The sequence below is a fragment of the Babylonia areolata genome, chromosome 7, assembly GCF_041734735.1.
Source record: "Babylonia areolata isolate BAREFJ2019XMU chromosome 7, ASM4173473v1, whole genome shotgun sequence".
Lineage (NCBI taxonomy): Eukaryota > Metazoa > Mollusca > Gastropoda > Neogastropoda > Buccinidae > Babylonia > Babylonia areolata.
The window spans coordinates 44,062,375-44,078,503 of NC_134882.1; the positions used below are offsets into that span (position 1 = coordinate 44,062,375).

General features: G+C 39.9%; 1 protein-coding gene across 4 annotated transcripts in view; it reads left to right on the plus strand.

Moving 5' to 3' along the window:
* Positions 1-16,129, plus strand: part of LOC143284069 (transmembrane protein 131-like) — a 78,185-nt gene that overhangs the window by 28,801 nt on the left and 33,255 nt on the right. For all 4 annotated transcript variants that reach the window (XM_076590682.1, XM_076590685.1, XM_076590683.1 and 1 more), the window contains exons 7-20: positions 70-192; positions 787-867; positions 5,186-5,336; positions 5,874-5,992; positions 6,494-6,602; positions 8,210-8,315; positions 8,935-9,085; positions 10,433-10,603; positions 11,418-11,528; positions 11,872-11,994; positions 12,500-12,604; positions 13,428-13,514; positions 14,628-14,777; positions 15,436-15,511. In XM_076590682.1, coding sequence (XP_076446797.1) covers positions 70-192; positions 787-867; positions 5,186-5,336; positions 5,874-5,992; positions 6,494-6,602; positions 8,210-8,315; positions 8,935-9,085; positions 10,433-10,603; positions 11,418-11,528; positions 11,872-11,994; positions 12,500-12,604; positions 13,428-13,514; positions 14,628-14,777; positions 15,436-15,511 — 1,663 coding nt within the window. The remainder of the gene's footprint in view (positions 1-69; positions 193-786; positions 868-5,185; positions 5,337-5,873; positions 5,993-6,493; positions 6,603-8,209; positions 8,316-8,934; positions 9,086-10,432; positions 10,604-11,417; positions 11,529-11,871; positions 11,995-12,499; positions 12,605-13,427; positions 13,515-14,627; positions 14,778-15,435; positions 15,512-16,129) is intronic.

Here is a 16,129-nt window from a genome sequence, read left to right on the forward strand (position 1 = left end):
AATACAGAATTGTACCCTTTGTTACGGTGCTTATTTGCTTTTAGAAAAACATGATGTTTGTGTGTGCAGGTTTTTGGGGTGGGGGTTCCAAATCCATATCGCCTGAGACCATATCTTGGTGCTCGGGTGCCCATCAACAATAGTTTTTCACCTGTCATACAGATGCATAATCCACACAGCTCCAAAATACAGGTGGGTTTGTAGTTCCTCATGCTGCTTTTTTGTGTTTTTTTATGATCTTAGAGTATCTACATCCCTGTTCTCCATAATTGTAGGAATTTTGTTTTCTTTTGTTACTTTTGTCTCTGTATCTCCTTGTTATTCATCCACAGTGTTTCCATGTCACTTGAAAGCCCCTTTAAAAAAAACAGAGGAGACCCAAAAGTGATATTTGTAACAGTTGGTTTAAACCTTTTTTGTTTCAGAAAACAAGTAAAAACACATCGTTCAGTAAAGAAAAAGGAAAACATGAGTATCAAGACTGAGCTATACCATGCTCTTTAAAAGCATTTTGCACAAACAATTGACAAAGACAACAATTGAATTAATTTGTAAAGGACAGTTTTGGACAGTATAGCTCCTGAACATAGAATATCCACAATGCTAAATTAGAAAAGCAAGAAAGTGAAATTAAAAAAAAAAATCTCCCCACTTTGGAAGGCTTTTTAACATATTCATGAATCATGATTAAAAATGCTTATGTGACAGCTGTGGACTATAAAATGCTTTGACAATGTTTGAAAATATGTTGATTTAAAAACTTTTTGTTTCTTTGTGCTGTTGTAGGTGCTGGAAATGTTTTCCAGTGAAGGGGATTTACACCTGGAGCTGCCATCAGGGGAGAGAGATGCCACACAGGATTTGTGGGTAGGTTGTGTGACAAAAGCTGGATGGAGTGGTTGATCTATGCAGTCAAGGGTAGGTGTGTAAATCCGGTGTATGTTTTGGTCTGTACACTTACTGAAAGTTGTTTTTGACTCCATTGTGTACACAAAGTGAGTGTGTGTGATAACCCTCCAGAGTTGGTGTGTTAAAGTTTGGTGTCATATACTGTACCATGTTAAACTGATGCAAACCAGGCCTACCAGTAAATGTTGGTATCTTGTTCAACTACCACAAGTGGTAGTGAAATCAGACTGGGCAGGGTGATTGATATTTTTTGATATTAATTTTAAAATACATTTTATTTGATCAGTGTGTTACAGTTGGTCACATTCTGTACATCAAATCAAATCAAATCAAATCAAAAACACTTTATTAATCCACATGGAAATTAAGTTGTGCAATCACAGGCTCATTGTAAACACTGGCATAAAATCATGCGCAACATAAGAAGAGATTAAAACTAGTCAAATAAGAATTCCCAATAGCTGACGATATACTAACCCCCCCACTCCCCACACACACATACTCATGTTAAGACAATAGGGTATTGCACAACAATATTAACAAATGAAAACATCCAACAACAAAAAAGGGTATAAGATTACTAAAAATGACATGCGCGCACGCACGCACACACACCCACACACACATACACACACATGCACACACACACACACACACACACACACACACACACACACACGTTAAGACCATAAGGTATTGTACAACAATACATAAATAAAAACATCAAGGGAATAAATCGTATATATAAGTAAAATGCACACACACACACACACACACACACACACACACACACACACACACACACACACACACACACACGCACACACACACAAACAACGTATGCATGCACATAACATATGTCACGCCAGTAAGATTAGAACATTAACATTAAGATACATGAAATCCAAGTAAAATAAGAAAATATTTAAAAATCACTTCCGATCACACACACACACAAATGCTTGCTTGCCCGTGCTCACCCGCTCAGTCCCACATGCACGCATAATGTCTGCTCCCATACACTCGTCTGCTGGTGAAGTTCAGGTGTTGCTGTGGCGAGGGGGCTTGGGGGGTGGGAGGGTTCACTTAGTGTATTGGATGTTTTGATTGTGTGCGCGAATGGCTGTAGGAATAAATGAATTAATGTATCGAGATGTTCTTGCGCGTGGAGCTCTAAACCTACCACTTATGTCTGACCTTCTGCTATTAATGTCATCATGTAGTGGGTGTCTTACGTCGGTCAAAATTGTTATTAGTCTGTCAGTCAGTTTTCTATTGTGCATGTCGCTAAAGGTGTCTTGTCTTATACCCACCACCCCACCCGCTTTCCTAATGACTTTTTCCAACCTGTCTTTGTCATGTTTGGTCAGGTTTCCCCCCCAGCACACGGCTCCGTATGTTAAAACACTACAGACAACAGATGTGTAAAACATTTGGAGCATCTGCTTGCATACATTAAAAGATTTCATTTTTCTAAGACAGTACATGCGACTGTTGCTCTTTTTAATGAGTGCAGTTGAGTTTTCATTCCAAGACAGCTTATTGTCGATTATCACACCGAGATATTTGTATGAGTCTACTTGTTCGACCACTTCATTTTTTGTGATGATTTTACTTAAAGTTGATTTCTTTTTTCTGAAGTCGATTACAAGCTCTTTGGTTTTGCTAACATTCAGCTCAAGGAAATTTTCTTCACACCAGTTCACAAACCTGTCAATTTCTCTTCGGTAGTCAGTGTCATCGTCATCAGTAATAAGTCCTGTCAGTGCGGAGTCATCTGCAAACTTAACGAGGGGACACGAATTGGTCAGACTTCTGCATTCAGCCGTATACAAGGTAAAAAGAAAAGGCGAGAGGACTGTACCTTGTGGTGCACCTGTGTTTGTGAAAGAGACAGTAGACATAAAATCATTTAATTTTACAAACTGAGGCCTTTTAGTAAGATAGTCTAAAACCCATAAAATCGTCGGAAAAGCGAGTCCCATGTGCATCAGCTTTTTTGCTAAGAGGTGAGGTTGAATTGTATTAAAAGCACTAGGAAAATCAAAGAACATCAAGCGGACACAGGTATTTGATTTGTCTAGGTGTTCATAGATTTTGTTCAAGACAAAAAGTATTGCATCATCCGTACATCTGTTCCTCCTGTATGCAAATTGCAAGGGGTCTAAAAATGGTTTGACAGACTCCTGCAGATAGACAAGTATCACTCTTTCAAAAACTTTCATCACAGCAGATGTCAGTGCTACAGGACGGAGGTCATTCATACATGAAACATGTGTTTTCTTAGGTACAGGTATAATGCAGGAAGTTTTCCAGATAGATGGTATTTTGCATTCACTAAGAGACTGATTAAAAATAATTGTTAAAATCTGGTAGAGCTGAGCTGCACAGTATTTCAGTGTATTTGATCGGATCATATCAGGACCAGGTGCTTTGTTTGCTTTCACTCGTTTTAATTGTGAAAGCACTTCCTCTTCAGACACAACAATGCATTCGTCCTTCTTAACATTTAAAATATCACTTAAATCTTGTCTTTCTGCGCTAAAATCGTGACAATCAAAACGAGCAAAAAAGTCATTCAGTTTGTTTGCTTCTTCTTCTGATGATGATAAAACCGTTTCTTTCCCCCCCTTCCTACCTTTGTATCCACTCATTAGTTTCATCCCTTCCCACACCCCTTTCATGTTGTTGCTGAGTAATTTGTTTTCTATTTTCCGCTTATAGTTTTCTCTGCCCTCTTGCAAGTCTTTCTTAACCTGTCTTTGTGCTTCCCTAATCTCTTCTTTTACCCCTCCCTTAAAAGCACTTTTCTTAGCATTAAGAGTACCTTTGATCCGTTTCGAAATCCAGGGTTTGTTATTGGCAAAAATTTTAACATCTCTAGCTGGAACAACACAATCTTCACAAAACTTAATGTAATCTGTAACTGTATCTGTTAATTCACATACATTGTCCGTGGCCTCAACAAACACATTCCAGTCTGTGCACTCAAAACAGCCTCTTAAGGTGTCAATGGAGTCAGCTGACCAGTCACGCACTGACACTTTCACAGGCGGCTGACGTTTCACTAAAGGTCTGTAACGTGGCAACAGATAGGTTAGGCTGTGGTCAGAACGTCCAAGGGGTGGCAGCTGTACAGAAGAATAAGAATCCGGTACATTAGAATAAAACAAATCAATTGTCTTGTTCTCGCGGGTTGGGACAGTAACATGCTGGTAAAAATTTGGAAGTGTCTTTTTAAGAGAACAGTGATTAAAATCCCCGGTTAAAAGTTTCAAAGAGTCAGGTGCCTTTGCCTCAAGATCGTGTACGTGGCTGGCAATTGCGTTCTCTGCTTCACTCGCACTGGCTTTGGGGTGAATATACACAACTGTCAGTTGCACGTGAGAAAATTCCCGTGGCAAGTAGTATGGCCTGATTCCAAGGGTCATGAACTCTAACACAGGTGAGCATTCCTTGTGTGTGACAGTGATGTTGTTTGGATGACACCATTGTTTGTTGATAAAAACACACACCCCACCTCCCCCCTTCTTCCCCGCATCTTCAGTCCTATCCCCCCTGAATAAACTAAAACCATCTAACGACACTTGTTCATCAGCAATAAAACTGTTTAGCCACGTTTCTGTAAAACACATTAAACTGCACGTTTTAAAATCGGAGCAGGATAAAATGTTGGCCGAAAGTTCGTCTGTTTTGTTTCTGAGTGATTGCACATTGCCCTCGATCACAGTTGGTAGATAGGGTTTATATTTTCTGACCTTGTTTCTGGCTCTGACACCACCCTTCCGACCTCGTCTGCGGGGCTTTAGCTCCTTTGGAAGATCGAGACGAGGTCGGATCTTGGACAGTGCAGACGACCGAAGTCGAAGTAGGTCCGCCATGTTGTAGTGGGTGGGCGCGGCAAGCCAGTCATGGTTGACACTGGTTGTTTGGCTAAAACAGCCACACACAGGCAGGAGCAGCAACAGCAGGCACACCACAACACACTTGGAACAGTCACACACCATCTTGCACAAGTATAAAAAGGCTAATACAGGTAAAACTCCACAAAACACTAAAAAGCACGAGCCTGCAAAAACACCGTGTCGCCACTGAGCGCCAGCGCCAGGAAATCACTTGTGTATTTCTTTTGTTCAGGAATCTTTATAACTGGTTTTATTCAAACAGAACAGATCTAACTGATGCATATGGTCACACTCTGTACATCACTATAACTGGTTTTATTCAAACAGAACAGATCTCACAGATGCATTCCTGCTTGACGGATGTTTTTCAGGAAATCCGACCATACGAGACCAAAAGTGTCATGAGGGCAAATTTTGTGGGGCGGGTGGAGAGCAACCACACAGCGTTCATCCGCATCAAAACAGACAAGGACAGCAGCGAACAGCTTCTGATCCTGCCTGTAGAGGTGGAGTTTTCAGCAGGTCAGCCTCCCGTGGTGAAATCAGAACTGTTCAGCAGCTTCTCTTTGTGGAGTCATTTTCTCTTTGTTTCAGTGTTTGATTTATGATTGATTTATTTTTAGCTGTGAAATAGTGAACAGGTTAATTTGAATTGATGTTGAAATAAACTTTTTTGAGTTTGTAATTTATGGTTACTGTTGGTAAGCTGAAAAGAGTAGAATCAGGAAAAAAAATTATCTGTGACTGTTTGTGAAATAGAATTATTGAGATGTTCTCCTAATTATGAACTGACGTTCACATGCTTTGACATTGCAGACATGATAACTTTGCTATTTGTAGAATTATGAGTAGTTGTTTGCGCTATGTTTGGAAAACACTTGTTTGATTCTTAAGTTTTGAAATGTTTGTCATCATGATTTACTGATCTTCACAAATGCAGACATTGCAGAGAAGATAACTTTGGTGTTTATAGAACTATCAGTTGTTTGTGCTATGTCAGGAAATCACTTGTGTATTTCTTTTGTTCAGGAAGCATGTTTGTGTTTCTTGCTTTCACAGAACCAGGAATCTACTCTCCCATAGAGATGTTAGATTTTGGTATACTGCGCACGCTGGATGATCCCAAAACGCTACGCCTTAACCTCATCAACACAGGGGCTAGGGCTGCCCACATCACAGTGAGTATAGTATTAAGATGATTATTTTTATGTTCTAATCTTGTTTGCCTCTCAGTCAGTTTGTAGTCAGTACAGTGACACTTGGGTGTTTAGTCAACACTCATCTCAGATGATTTTGCCTAATAGGACAGTGGATAGAAGGACCATATCCAAGTTGCACTAAAATGAAATGAAATCTGTTCTTATTGAGGGGAAAAGGAAGAAGCACTTGATGTTTTTTTAAAACCCTGCCTTGATAGAAAAAAATTAAACAAAGTAAACAGTAATTATAAGCAAATAAATTGAAGGAAATGCATCAAGCTAACTTTTTGCATTAACATACACTCACACACACACACAGCACAGCACAGCACAGCACAGCACAGCACAGCACAACTTCAACCACTCTCTCTGTCTCACAGTACAACTTTATTGTCCTGTTTCTCTCAGAATTTTTTTTCTATGTTATATTGCTGTGTGCTCCTAAAATATTCATTGGCATTGATGATTTTTCCCTTCCAGAGCGTGTCAGTCTCGCCCCCAAACGATGCAATCAGCATTGACTTCAGGCCTTTAAAACTCCAGCCAGACAGCAGCAGGCAGTACACAGTGGCCCACATCACATTTCGAGGCAAGTGACTGATCACCTTGGTGAACACTTTTTTCCATTCGATGAAGGAAGAGGCTGAGAAGGGGAGGAAGCATATGGAGTGAACGTTGGTTGGGCAGAGGGAGGTGGATAGCTTTAACCCCTTGACTGCTGCTGGTGTTAATGTTTGTTAGTGAAGGGGTGTTGTCTGAGATTAGATTGAGGTCACAGTCCGGGGTGTCAGTCATTGTTCTTTATTTAGACTCCTTGGGACTGCATTACTTTTGTTCAGCAAAATGAAATATATACACCATTGAAAAGTACGCAAGAAGGAGTTCGTGTCCTTCAGATTGATGCCACACGGGTTTCATTTCACCAGGGTTCAGTGGTCAAGGGGTTGATGGATTTCAGCAGCTGTTTCAGTGTGTTTCTGGGATGTGAGATGACAATTACCTGCCATAGTGTGTAAACTGATGTCTTTGTTAAAAGTGTCAGCTTTTCATGAAGTAGAAAATGTCTGGACTGTGGGAATGCATCCATAAAATTGGTTCTGCAGGTTAGACTTCTTGAGATTGTGAATTGCTTGATCATGTTTCTGATAATAATGACATGTCTCTATTGCACTCTCCTCCTGTGTAGCTGAGAGCTTTGTATGCTGCATGAAAAGAATGATAATGATGGAAAGGAACAGAACAGAATGAATTCACACACACACACAAGAAATGCTCAAACCCGCACATACAAAAGATGGAATAGATCACATGCAGTTACACATGAAAAGATTGCAAACTATGTAAGCACATTCAAGTTACACAAGCAGCTTACAAACAACAGTGATCAAACTATTTGTAAACATACGCAGTTCAACATTTTTATGTAACCAGCACCTCCCACCATCACCAAAACCTCCCATTCCCACCTCCTCCAAATACACACACAAGTTCACACACACACACACACACACACACACACACACACACACACACACACACACACACACACTGCATGGAAGTACACATACACACACACACACACACACACACGTTTATTACCAGTTGATGACATACAGTAGATCATGTTTATTATTATTATGATGAGCATTTGCGCCTAATCTTAGAAATAAGCCCTGGGTGTTCACAATTAGAAAAAGATAAAAATACCTTCATACTCAAACTTGAGGAATAGATTAAACCCATTTGTGGACAACAGCATTTTGTAACCAAGTTCACAGGCATTGGTGATGTGGGCTTTGTCTGCCTGCAGTAGTTTGCAGTAGGTTGCCATGCATATTTCAGGTGGGCCTGCTCTGATAACATCAAATGAAATTAATATTCAAGCATTATTTATGATGAGATGAATATTGCAAAAAAAAGAAGAAAAAGCAGCCATACATGTACCACAATATTGGGCGATTCAACAAGATAATTGTTTGCTGAAGCTTTCAGTTTCATGAAAAGGCTATTTCTTTATTACTAGACATGTTGTGAACATTCTGTGAATAAGAGATATAATACCAGTATTTCCACACCAATAATATATTTGCAATAAGTTATAAACTCCCAGTGTGTCCACATTGGCCGTCTGTTTGATTAAAAGGTTTTCTCGGAAATGATTCTCACATTCTAATTGTGAAGTGTTACTGTCCTTAGCGGTGAAAGCGTTGCATTCCAAGCAGTGGTCAGGCAGAATCCTTGTGAAGACCAAAAATAACCAACAGAGGCTGGTCATACCATATCAAGCCAGCGTACTGCATGGGTAAGTTGCTGCTGGAAATAGATGTCGTTTTTGCTATGGTTTTGAAGTGATGTAATCTTTCTGCATGTTTTTTTTTAAACAGGAAATATCAAACCAGAAAATATTCCAACTTCTTAAAAGTCTATAGATTGATATTGCGAAATGTGAATGCTTTTATTTGTTAGTCGGTTTGTGTGTGTGTTTGTGTGAAGATATTGATAAAATTTGATTTTCACATTGAAACAGAGAAATAGAGGCAAAAGTGGATGATGCATTACAAAAAGCTATTATGGTTTGGGCTTACATTTGGTACTTGAGGGAAGAAAATATTAAGAGTGATGTGTAATCTTCTGTGATCATTAAAAAAGATTAAATAATAATTACACCGGTTTAATAGTAAACTATTCCCCCACCCCTGAAAATGTTGAAATATACACAACACAATTTTTCAAATTTGAGTTTTGTTCTAGCAGCACTTGAAACGAATTGTTTTACTTCCAGTTTTAATGTATAATTTCTTTTTAAACAATTTTTTTTATAGACATATAAAGGACTGTAAATCTGTGGCATAATTCTGCTTGTTACTTGTTACCTACAGATTGACAATGATGTGCTGATATGGAAGGTTTGTGTGTTGCAGATCACTGGTGTACAATGCTAACACCACCAAGTTTTTCAGTGCCAAGGTCCTGAAGAATTTCACTCGCCCCTTGACCCTCACAAATACCTTCAATTTTTCTGTGGTCATTTTCAACATCAGCCTCTCCCGTGAGGCAGCTCCATTTTTCACTGTGAGTTCTGTGCATGGATCATTCTTAGTTTGCAGGTATTTATTTAGCGAGGCTTAGAGTTTCAACGTTTGATTGATAATTATCAAGGCATCCATGCAGTTGTTGACGTCGATTGTTCAGTGCTAGTGTTTATGTGTGGTCCTGTATTGGATGTATCGGGGACCCTTTGCACATCCTTACACACACACACACACACCACACCACACCACACCACACCACACCACACCCATACACATACACGCATGTGTACACGCGCACTAACAGACACAATCACATTTTTAGATGTGCATGGCTGCTGCTCTTGTCGTGAGGTTTGTCTGATGTATTGATGACCTTTTGCAGGCATACATTCTTCATATGACATCAAGTGAAGTAGATGCACACCCATTATGTGACCATAACAGATGTGGCATTCTGTTTTCACAATATTATTTGTATTTGTATTTCTTTTTATCACAACAGATTTTTCTGTGTGAAATTCGGGCTGCTCTCCCCAGGGAGAGCGAGTCGCTATATTACAGCGCCACCCATTTTTTGGTATTTTTTCCTGCGTGCAGTTTTATTTGTTTTCCCTATCGAAGTGGATTTTTCTACAGAATTTTGCCAGGAACAACCCTTTTGTTGCCGTGGGTTCTTTTATGTGTGCTAGGTGCATGCTGTACACGGGACCTCAGTTTATCATCTCATCCGAATGACTGGCGTCCGGACCACCACTAAAGTTCTAGTGGAGTGGGAGAAAATATCGGCGGCTGAGCTGTGATTCGAACCAGCGCGCTTAGATTCTCTCGCTTCCTGGGCCGATGCATTACCTCTTGGCCATCACTCCACATATGTGATGGAAAGACCGTGGGTCAGATGTTTGGATGAACTTCATATGTAGCAAAATGCTTTTCTGTTTTTTGTATGTTTTTTTTATTTGTTTAGTGGAAACAAGTGTTGTGTATGTACTCAAGAGTCTCAGGTACCTTATTTTGATGATTTTTGTCCCTTCTTTTTTAATTCTTCGTGAGCTAAAACTGTAATGCCCAGCAAAACATTTTCTCTTAGTTTTTTTTCTTTTACACAGTTTTCCCAAATGCTGACTTGCAGCAGTAGATCTCTACAAAATGGCAGAAAATTGCCAAAACTGAACAGGAAGGGGAAATAGACAGGGAAAGGAAGGGGAGGGGGTTGTGAAAATGTGGTTGAGATGGCGCAATCTTGCATGCTTTGCAAATGGTAGGCAGTGTTTATGCCTGTGCTGGCATGCCCTCTGAATTTGTGTGCATGTGCATGTGCATGTGCACACACACATGCAATCTTTTCACCACCACCTGACCAGATCTGTGTGTGTGTGTGTGTGTGCAGGTGTTAAACTTTTCCACACCTGTGATAGTGGGTCCGCAGCAGACAGTGACGGCGCTGCTGTTGCTGTTCCACCCAAATGCCACTCAGCTGCACCTGAGCACCACCCTCACCTTACACACCAACGCCTCCACCTTCCTCATCCCCATCATCGTTTACAACGGCCTTCTCAAGGTCAGTCTCTGCACTGCGCGTCTCACATGCCTGGTTGTGATCGGTTTGTGTTGTGAGGGTGTTACATGTGCAGTCACATTCATGTATGTGGTCATTTGGTTGTGTGTTTGTGTCTGTGTTGTGTTTTTGAATTTAAAATATGTCATGTATGTGTCTTTTGATTTGATTACAGTGAATGTATCATTTAGTGATTTTCAGTTTATAATTTACATACTAACATATTCCAGACATGTACATGCTGTTGAGTGCAGAAACATCCAGTCGTCCCAGCTTGTCTGTGTATAATTTGGATAGTGGTAGATGTTACTTTTTCTGTTCATATCATTTTTGAGAGTTTTCACCCAGTTAATATTTTTCTTTTGAAAGAACAGTGGTACCATGGAAAATGTTACACTTTAAAACAGACTTGCATTTTTCACCGATTTGGGTAGTAGGAGTGTTGGCCTAATATCCTTCAAGCTTTGCCAGTTGTGGTTGATAAAGACACAAAAACATTGTGCAGAGGCACAAATGTGCACATATGTGAACCTTGGAATGTTTGGAAAGAACGGAACTTTTATTTTTTGGTTTTAGGCTGTATATGGTGTCAGCAGGCATAATATTTTTAGAAAAAAACCAAAGTTTACAATAGACATGCATGCACACACAGAGACACAGACAGACACACACACACACATATGAATGCACACACATATGAATGCATGCACATTGTTGACAATCAACACGGACCAACTGACCATCAAACCGCCACCTTTGAACGTGTTCCTCAATGGGTCAGTCTGATGTGTCTGTAGTGAAGAGTTGTGTTGCCCAGGTGATTCATCACAGACCAGAGAAGTCAAAGGGACAGATGGATTTTGGCACCATGGGTGTGGGAGAAAAGCGCAGCATGATCTTCACCATACGCAACGACAACCCCGTTGATGTGAGTACACAGGTATTCAGTATTACAGGGGACTTGAAAGCAATGAGTGTGGCAAAGCTCAGGCTGTGAAATGTGATCATAATATTGAAGAAACCGTTCAGGATGAATTTCTGTTTTTGAAGAAAATGGTATTTTCAGTTTGCAATTCATTAAGATTTTACTTTGGAAGAGAGAAAAAACTGGTCGTAGTTTTTTCAAACATGATAATTGTTTCTTGTTTTTATTATCTGTGTAAGGTTGTTTTGCTGTAGTTACATTTGCCAAAGTACCGGTCTTTTTTTCTTTGTTGTGTGTGTTAAATGCATCAGGAAGTAAAAGTTACCTTTTCTGGCTTTGCTTGCAGTTGGTGATGGCAAGGTTTGAGACCAACATGAGCTGGGCAAAGATTGAGGTGTTGGGAGTGGAGAAAGGCAATGGAACAACCCTCACTCGCATACATAATACATCAGATATTGAGACAGATCCTGTGAGTATTCATGATGCTGTTCCTCTTTGTTGTGCAGTCATTCATCACTGAAAGACATAATTCATCAGGTGTTAGTACAGATCCTGTTACTGTTGATATTAGGCTTTCATATAGATCCCTGATTAAAGAATGGTCACATGAATTTGGTTGATATTGATGCACATTACAGCATTCAACTGTATATAAGTGAAATTTACACATCTTGATGTTTCATTTTTGCCCAGGGGTATAAATATTTCACACACTTGAGCTGGGAGAGGAATGTCAGTTTCTGTCAAGAATCAAGGAAAAACATATTTCAGAAGAGAAAAAAAAACAACCCAACAAACCTTATTCAGATAGGTTCATAAATCATTATGTATCTTTGCCTCCCATTTTCCTTTCTAGCCACCAAACAAATCTATTTCCTCCCTAAACTTGTCCTGTGTACCAGGTCATGGGATGAAACTCAGTGTTACCCAAACGATGTGAAAACTGTGGACGTGTTCTTGTTTTGCTGTGGCAGCTCATCATCAAGCCTTACCACTATGCAGTGTTCACTGTGAATATTGTGGCGCCCCAAGAGGAGGGGGCATATGCAGCAGAAGTCTGGATGTTCACACAGTTTGAAGTGAGTGGACATAGAATGTTAATGTCGTAAGATAGTGCAGTCACCGAAGAATTCTTGGAAGTGGGAAATGTTTTATCAGATCAGTGTTGCAAACAGGCTTCTTTGTTGCATTTTGTGACTTTCGGCATCACAGTTTTTTTTAAATAATTATTATTATTATTTTTTTTTTTTACTTGGCTTGTTTTATGAATTAAAACAGCTGAAAAGAGAGTGATATATCTGACAGTACAAATTGACAGATGACAGAAATTTGTAATTTTGAATGTAAAGTAAAATCCTGACAGTACAAATGGAGAGATGACATGAATCGGTGATCTTGAATGTAAACTACATACCTATAACTATAAATTGTATTGTGTAAAAATGCATTGTGACACAAGGACAATATGATTCACAGCATTTGATTGTTTTCACATTTGGCATTATTGTTAGCTGAGGCAGTGTTACTTCCATGTTAGAGAGCAAGGGAGGAGTGGAGAGAAAATGAGATTGGTGGTGGAGAAAAAGTCGTGATGTGTGGTTGTTTACAGAGCTGATAGTGTAAACAAGGCTGACTTATTCTTTTGAGTTAGTCCATGCTTTCATAAGACAGCAGTGGAATAATGAAGAAACAGGGAAGGGTGGAAGAAGGGATGTGTCAGTAATTGAAGCCTTTGTCTTCAACCACTCCCCCTTACCTTTTCCTCACATCTAGTTTTCCCTTGTCCCATTCCCTCCCTCCTCCATGTTCCTTACATTTTTTTTTTTTCATTGTCTTTTGCCCCAACCTTATTGTGAAGTTTTTCCATACATTTCATGTGAGCTTTTTCTTTTTCTTTTACAGGACCTTTTCATACCCATTACTTTTCGGACTGCTGAAGGCAGTCTTCATGCCATTCCAGAAAAATTCCTCTTTGAGAAAGTGTTTCCTGTAAGTAACCTTGATACAATTTAGTTGAAATATATAATCGCTGTATCAAATATCTGTATGTCTGTGTGCATGCAAGCACCAAAGTATGTTTGTATTATGCATGTGTGAAAATGAGAGAGAGGAATTTAAAGCATGAGTGGTGGAGAGAAGCTGGGAGAGGGGAATCAAATAGAATCTTTGGTGTAGTTCAACAAGAATATTAATCTGACCTTACCTCAAACAGGTGTGAAATGGAATGAAACAAAGGATGTTTTATTTAGTGTATTATCCACTGTTGAACTGTTCATTTTTCAAGTCAGTTTACTGAGGACAGTCAACATGGATTTCACATCGCATTTCAAACTGAAACACGTTCATCTGCCCATGAAATTGTCAGTTATAAGGAACAAGGCAAAAAGAAGTAAGATTTTTTTTTGAGTAATGAAATGAGTTTTATATTTTAATTTTGGAAGTAAGTGCCAACACGATTTTTCTAAGTATTCACTGTGTCCACCAGTCGATTGTGATTGCACTTTAATATGAGCTTGATCGCCCAGTCGGGCCAAGTAGTTTTGTGACCTGTTGTGATTCATCATCGGACACAAACAAGGTTGCCAAAGAATCGATAGAAAATACGAAAAAAACTTAGCCATATGCAGAGCACAGGAGTCAGGATGGCTGCCGTCAAAAGAGGGCGCTAGTCAGGGATGCGAAGGGGAAGTAACCTACTTCGGTAGGTTATCGGCCTTAGCTACTTTCGTTTTCTCTGCATAGGCGGGTAGTAGTTTGCACAGGACAGGAATCAGACCCCTGCCAGAGTCTGCACTAGTGGTTCACATTAAGTATGTTACTTAAACTAAATTTTAGGAAGAAAATTTCCTTTGTTCAAGAAAGTGATGAATGACTGTGTTGAATATGCAGAAACATCCATTTTTTGCAAGTCACCCACTTGTGTACACATACACCAAATGCATTTTAACGTGCATGCAAACTCAAAGTATTTCCAGATTCCTACTGACAAGCGTGTACTGTTTTAACAGATCTTTGAAGCATGCATATTTTATTGTAGAATGACAGGATTGTGAGTACCTGTGCCTGATGTTTTGCTTGCTAAGCCTTGTTTTGCTTCTGCAGGGCAAGGTGCCATACAAAGTGCTTCAGATTCACAGCACCTTCCATGACTTCATGGAGGTCACCCAGGTCACCTTTCAGCCTCAGGACATGAGATTTTTCTTCCAGCCACATAATGACACAGTTTTACTACAGCCACAGGAGCCCAGTGTGGTAGGCAACAATACTTGTTATCCCTCTGTTTATCTTGTGTGTACCCAGGAAAACGTGGTGGGTGTCAGTGTAGTCTCGTTTTACTCCTTTGTTCAGTCATGCGAACTGATCGCATGTGCACAACAAGAAACCAATCCAGCCTGAAGACATTGAGCATTCATAGATGTGCACACTTCTACACATGCACAAGCACACAAACACACACACATGCATATGCAGACACCTGGTGAACATGAAAATAATGCACAGATGCTGTTATGAGAGGAATGGCTGAGAGAATCTCTGTAACATGTTCCATGTTTAATCAGCATGCATGGTACAAACAACATATGGTACAAACAACATTCATAAGAGAAAGGAGATTTGTGGGACTGGAGGAATGATCAGAGCAGGATATGCTGTTCTGGTTTTACTGCTAAAGATTGGCATACAACATTTCCCTCAATTTGATATGTGACTCTTTGAATCCATTGTTTTTGTTGGTTGCAGATTTGATTTTTGACAGAGCAGACAATATGTGAATATCCAGCAAAAGCATTTAAAAAAAAAAAGAAAAAAAAAGGGAGCTCATGATGGTGTTTATTGTACTGATGTATGTTTATTTCAGTCACAGCTGTCTCTTCCAGACAGATTCATATTCATTTAATTGTTCTTGCAGGTTGGAAAAATCTTTTTTGACTCCAAGAGAGAATGCAGAGATGACTGCTATGTGGGTTTACCAACAGTCACTCCAGGTAAATGTTGAGGTGTTGTTTAACTCATTCGAAAATGTCTGTTAGCAGTGTAAAGAAATGAGTGTATATTCTCAACCACTCAGACCTATATCATTCATTTATGGAAGTCATTTCCACGTGCGTTTCTATACCAGTATTTGATATTTAATGGTGAAGCATATCTGTAACATTTGCAAGATGTCTTATGAACTTTTCTCATAAACTGTTGAATATATGCTTCCATTAGTATGTCAGGTCAGGGACATAGCCCTTGCTACTGGTACCATGTAACCCAGTACTACCTGCCGCATGTGAAGTCTCCCAACGATGGACCAGGCGGAGGTGGAAACCTTTCCCAACGGCTGTGAAGGCGGAAGAGGATGACCAAAGGGTAGGAGGAGCTCTTATCCTTGGCTGGAAGTCCCCCTAGGAGAAGGAGCTCTGAAGAAAAAACCTGCACCTGCCAAGGCCGTCCTACACGTGGCAGTATCTGCACCTGTGGGACTGTGAGCGTGAGTAGGCGAGAGAGTGGGGAAGGGACTGCATAACTCCTCACTAAAAAAAGTCACCTGTGCTGGTCAGGCAACCAGGCTAATGTCGGAACGACGAGCTAGCCCTTCAACACCTAGCTTTTCCAAG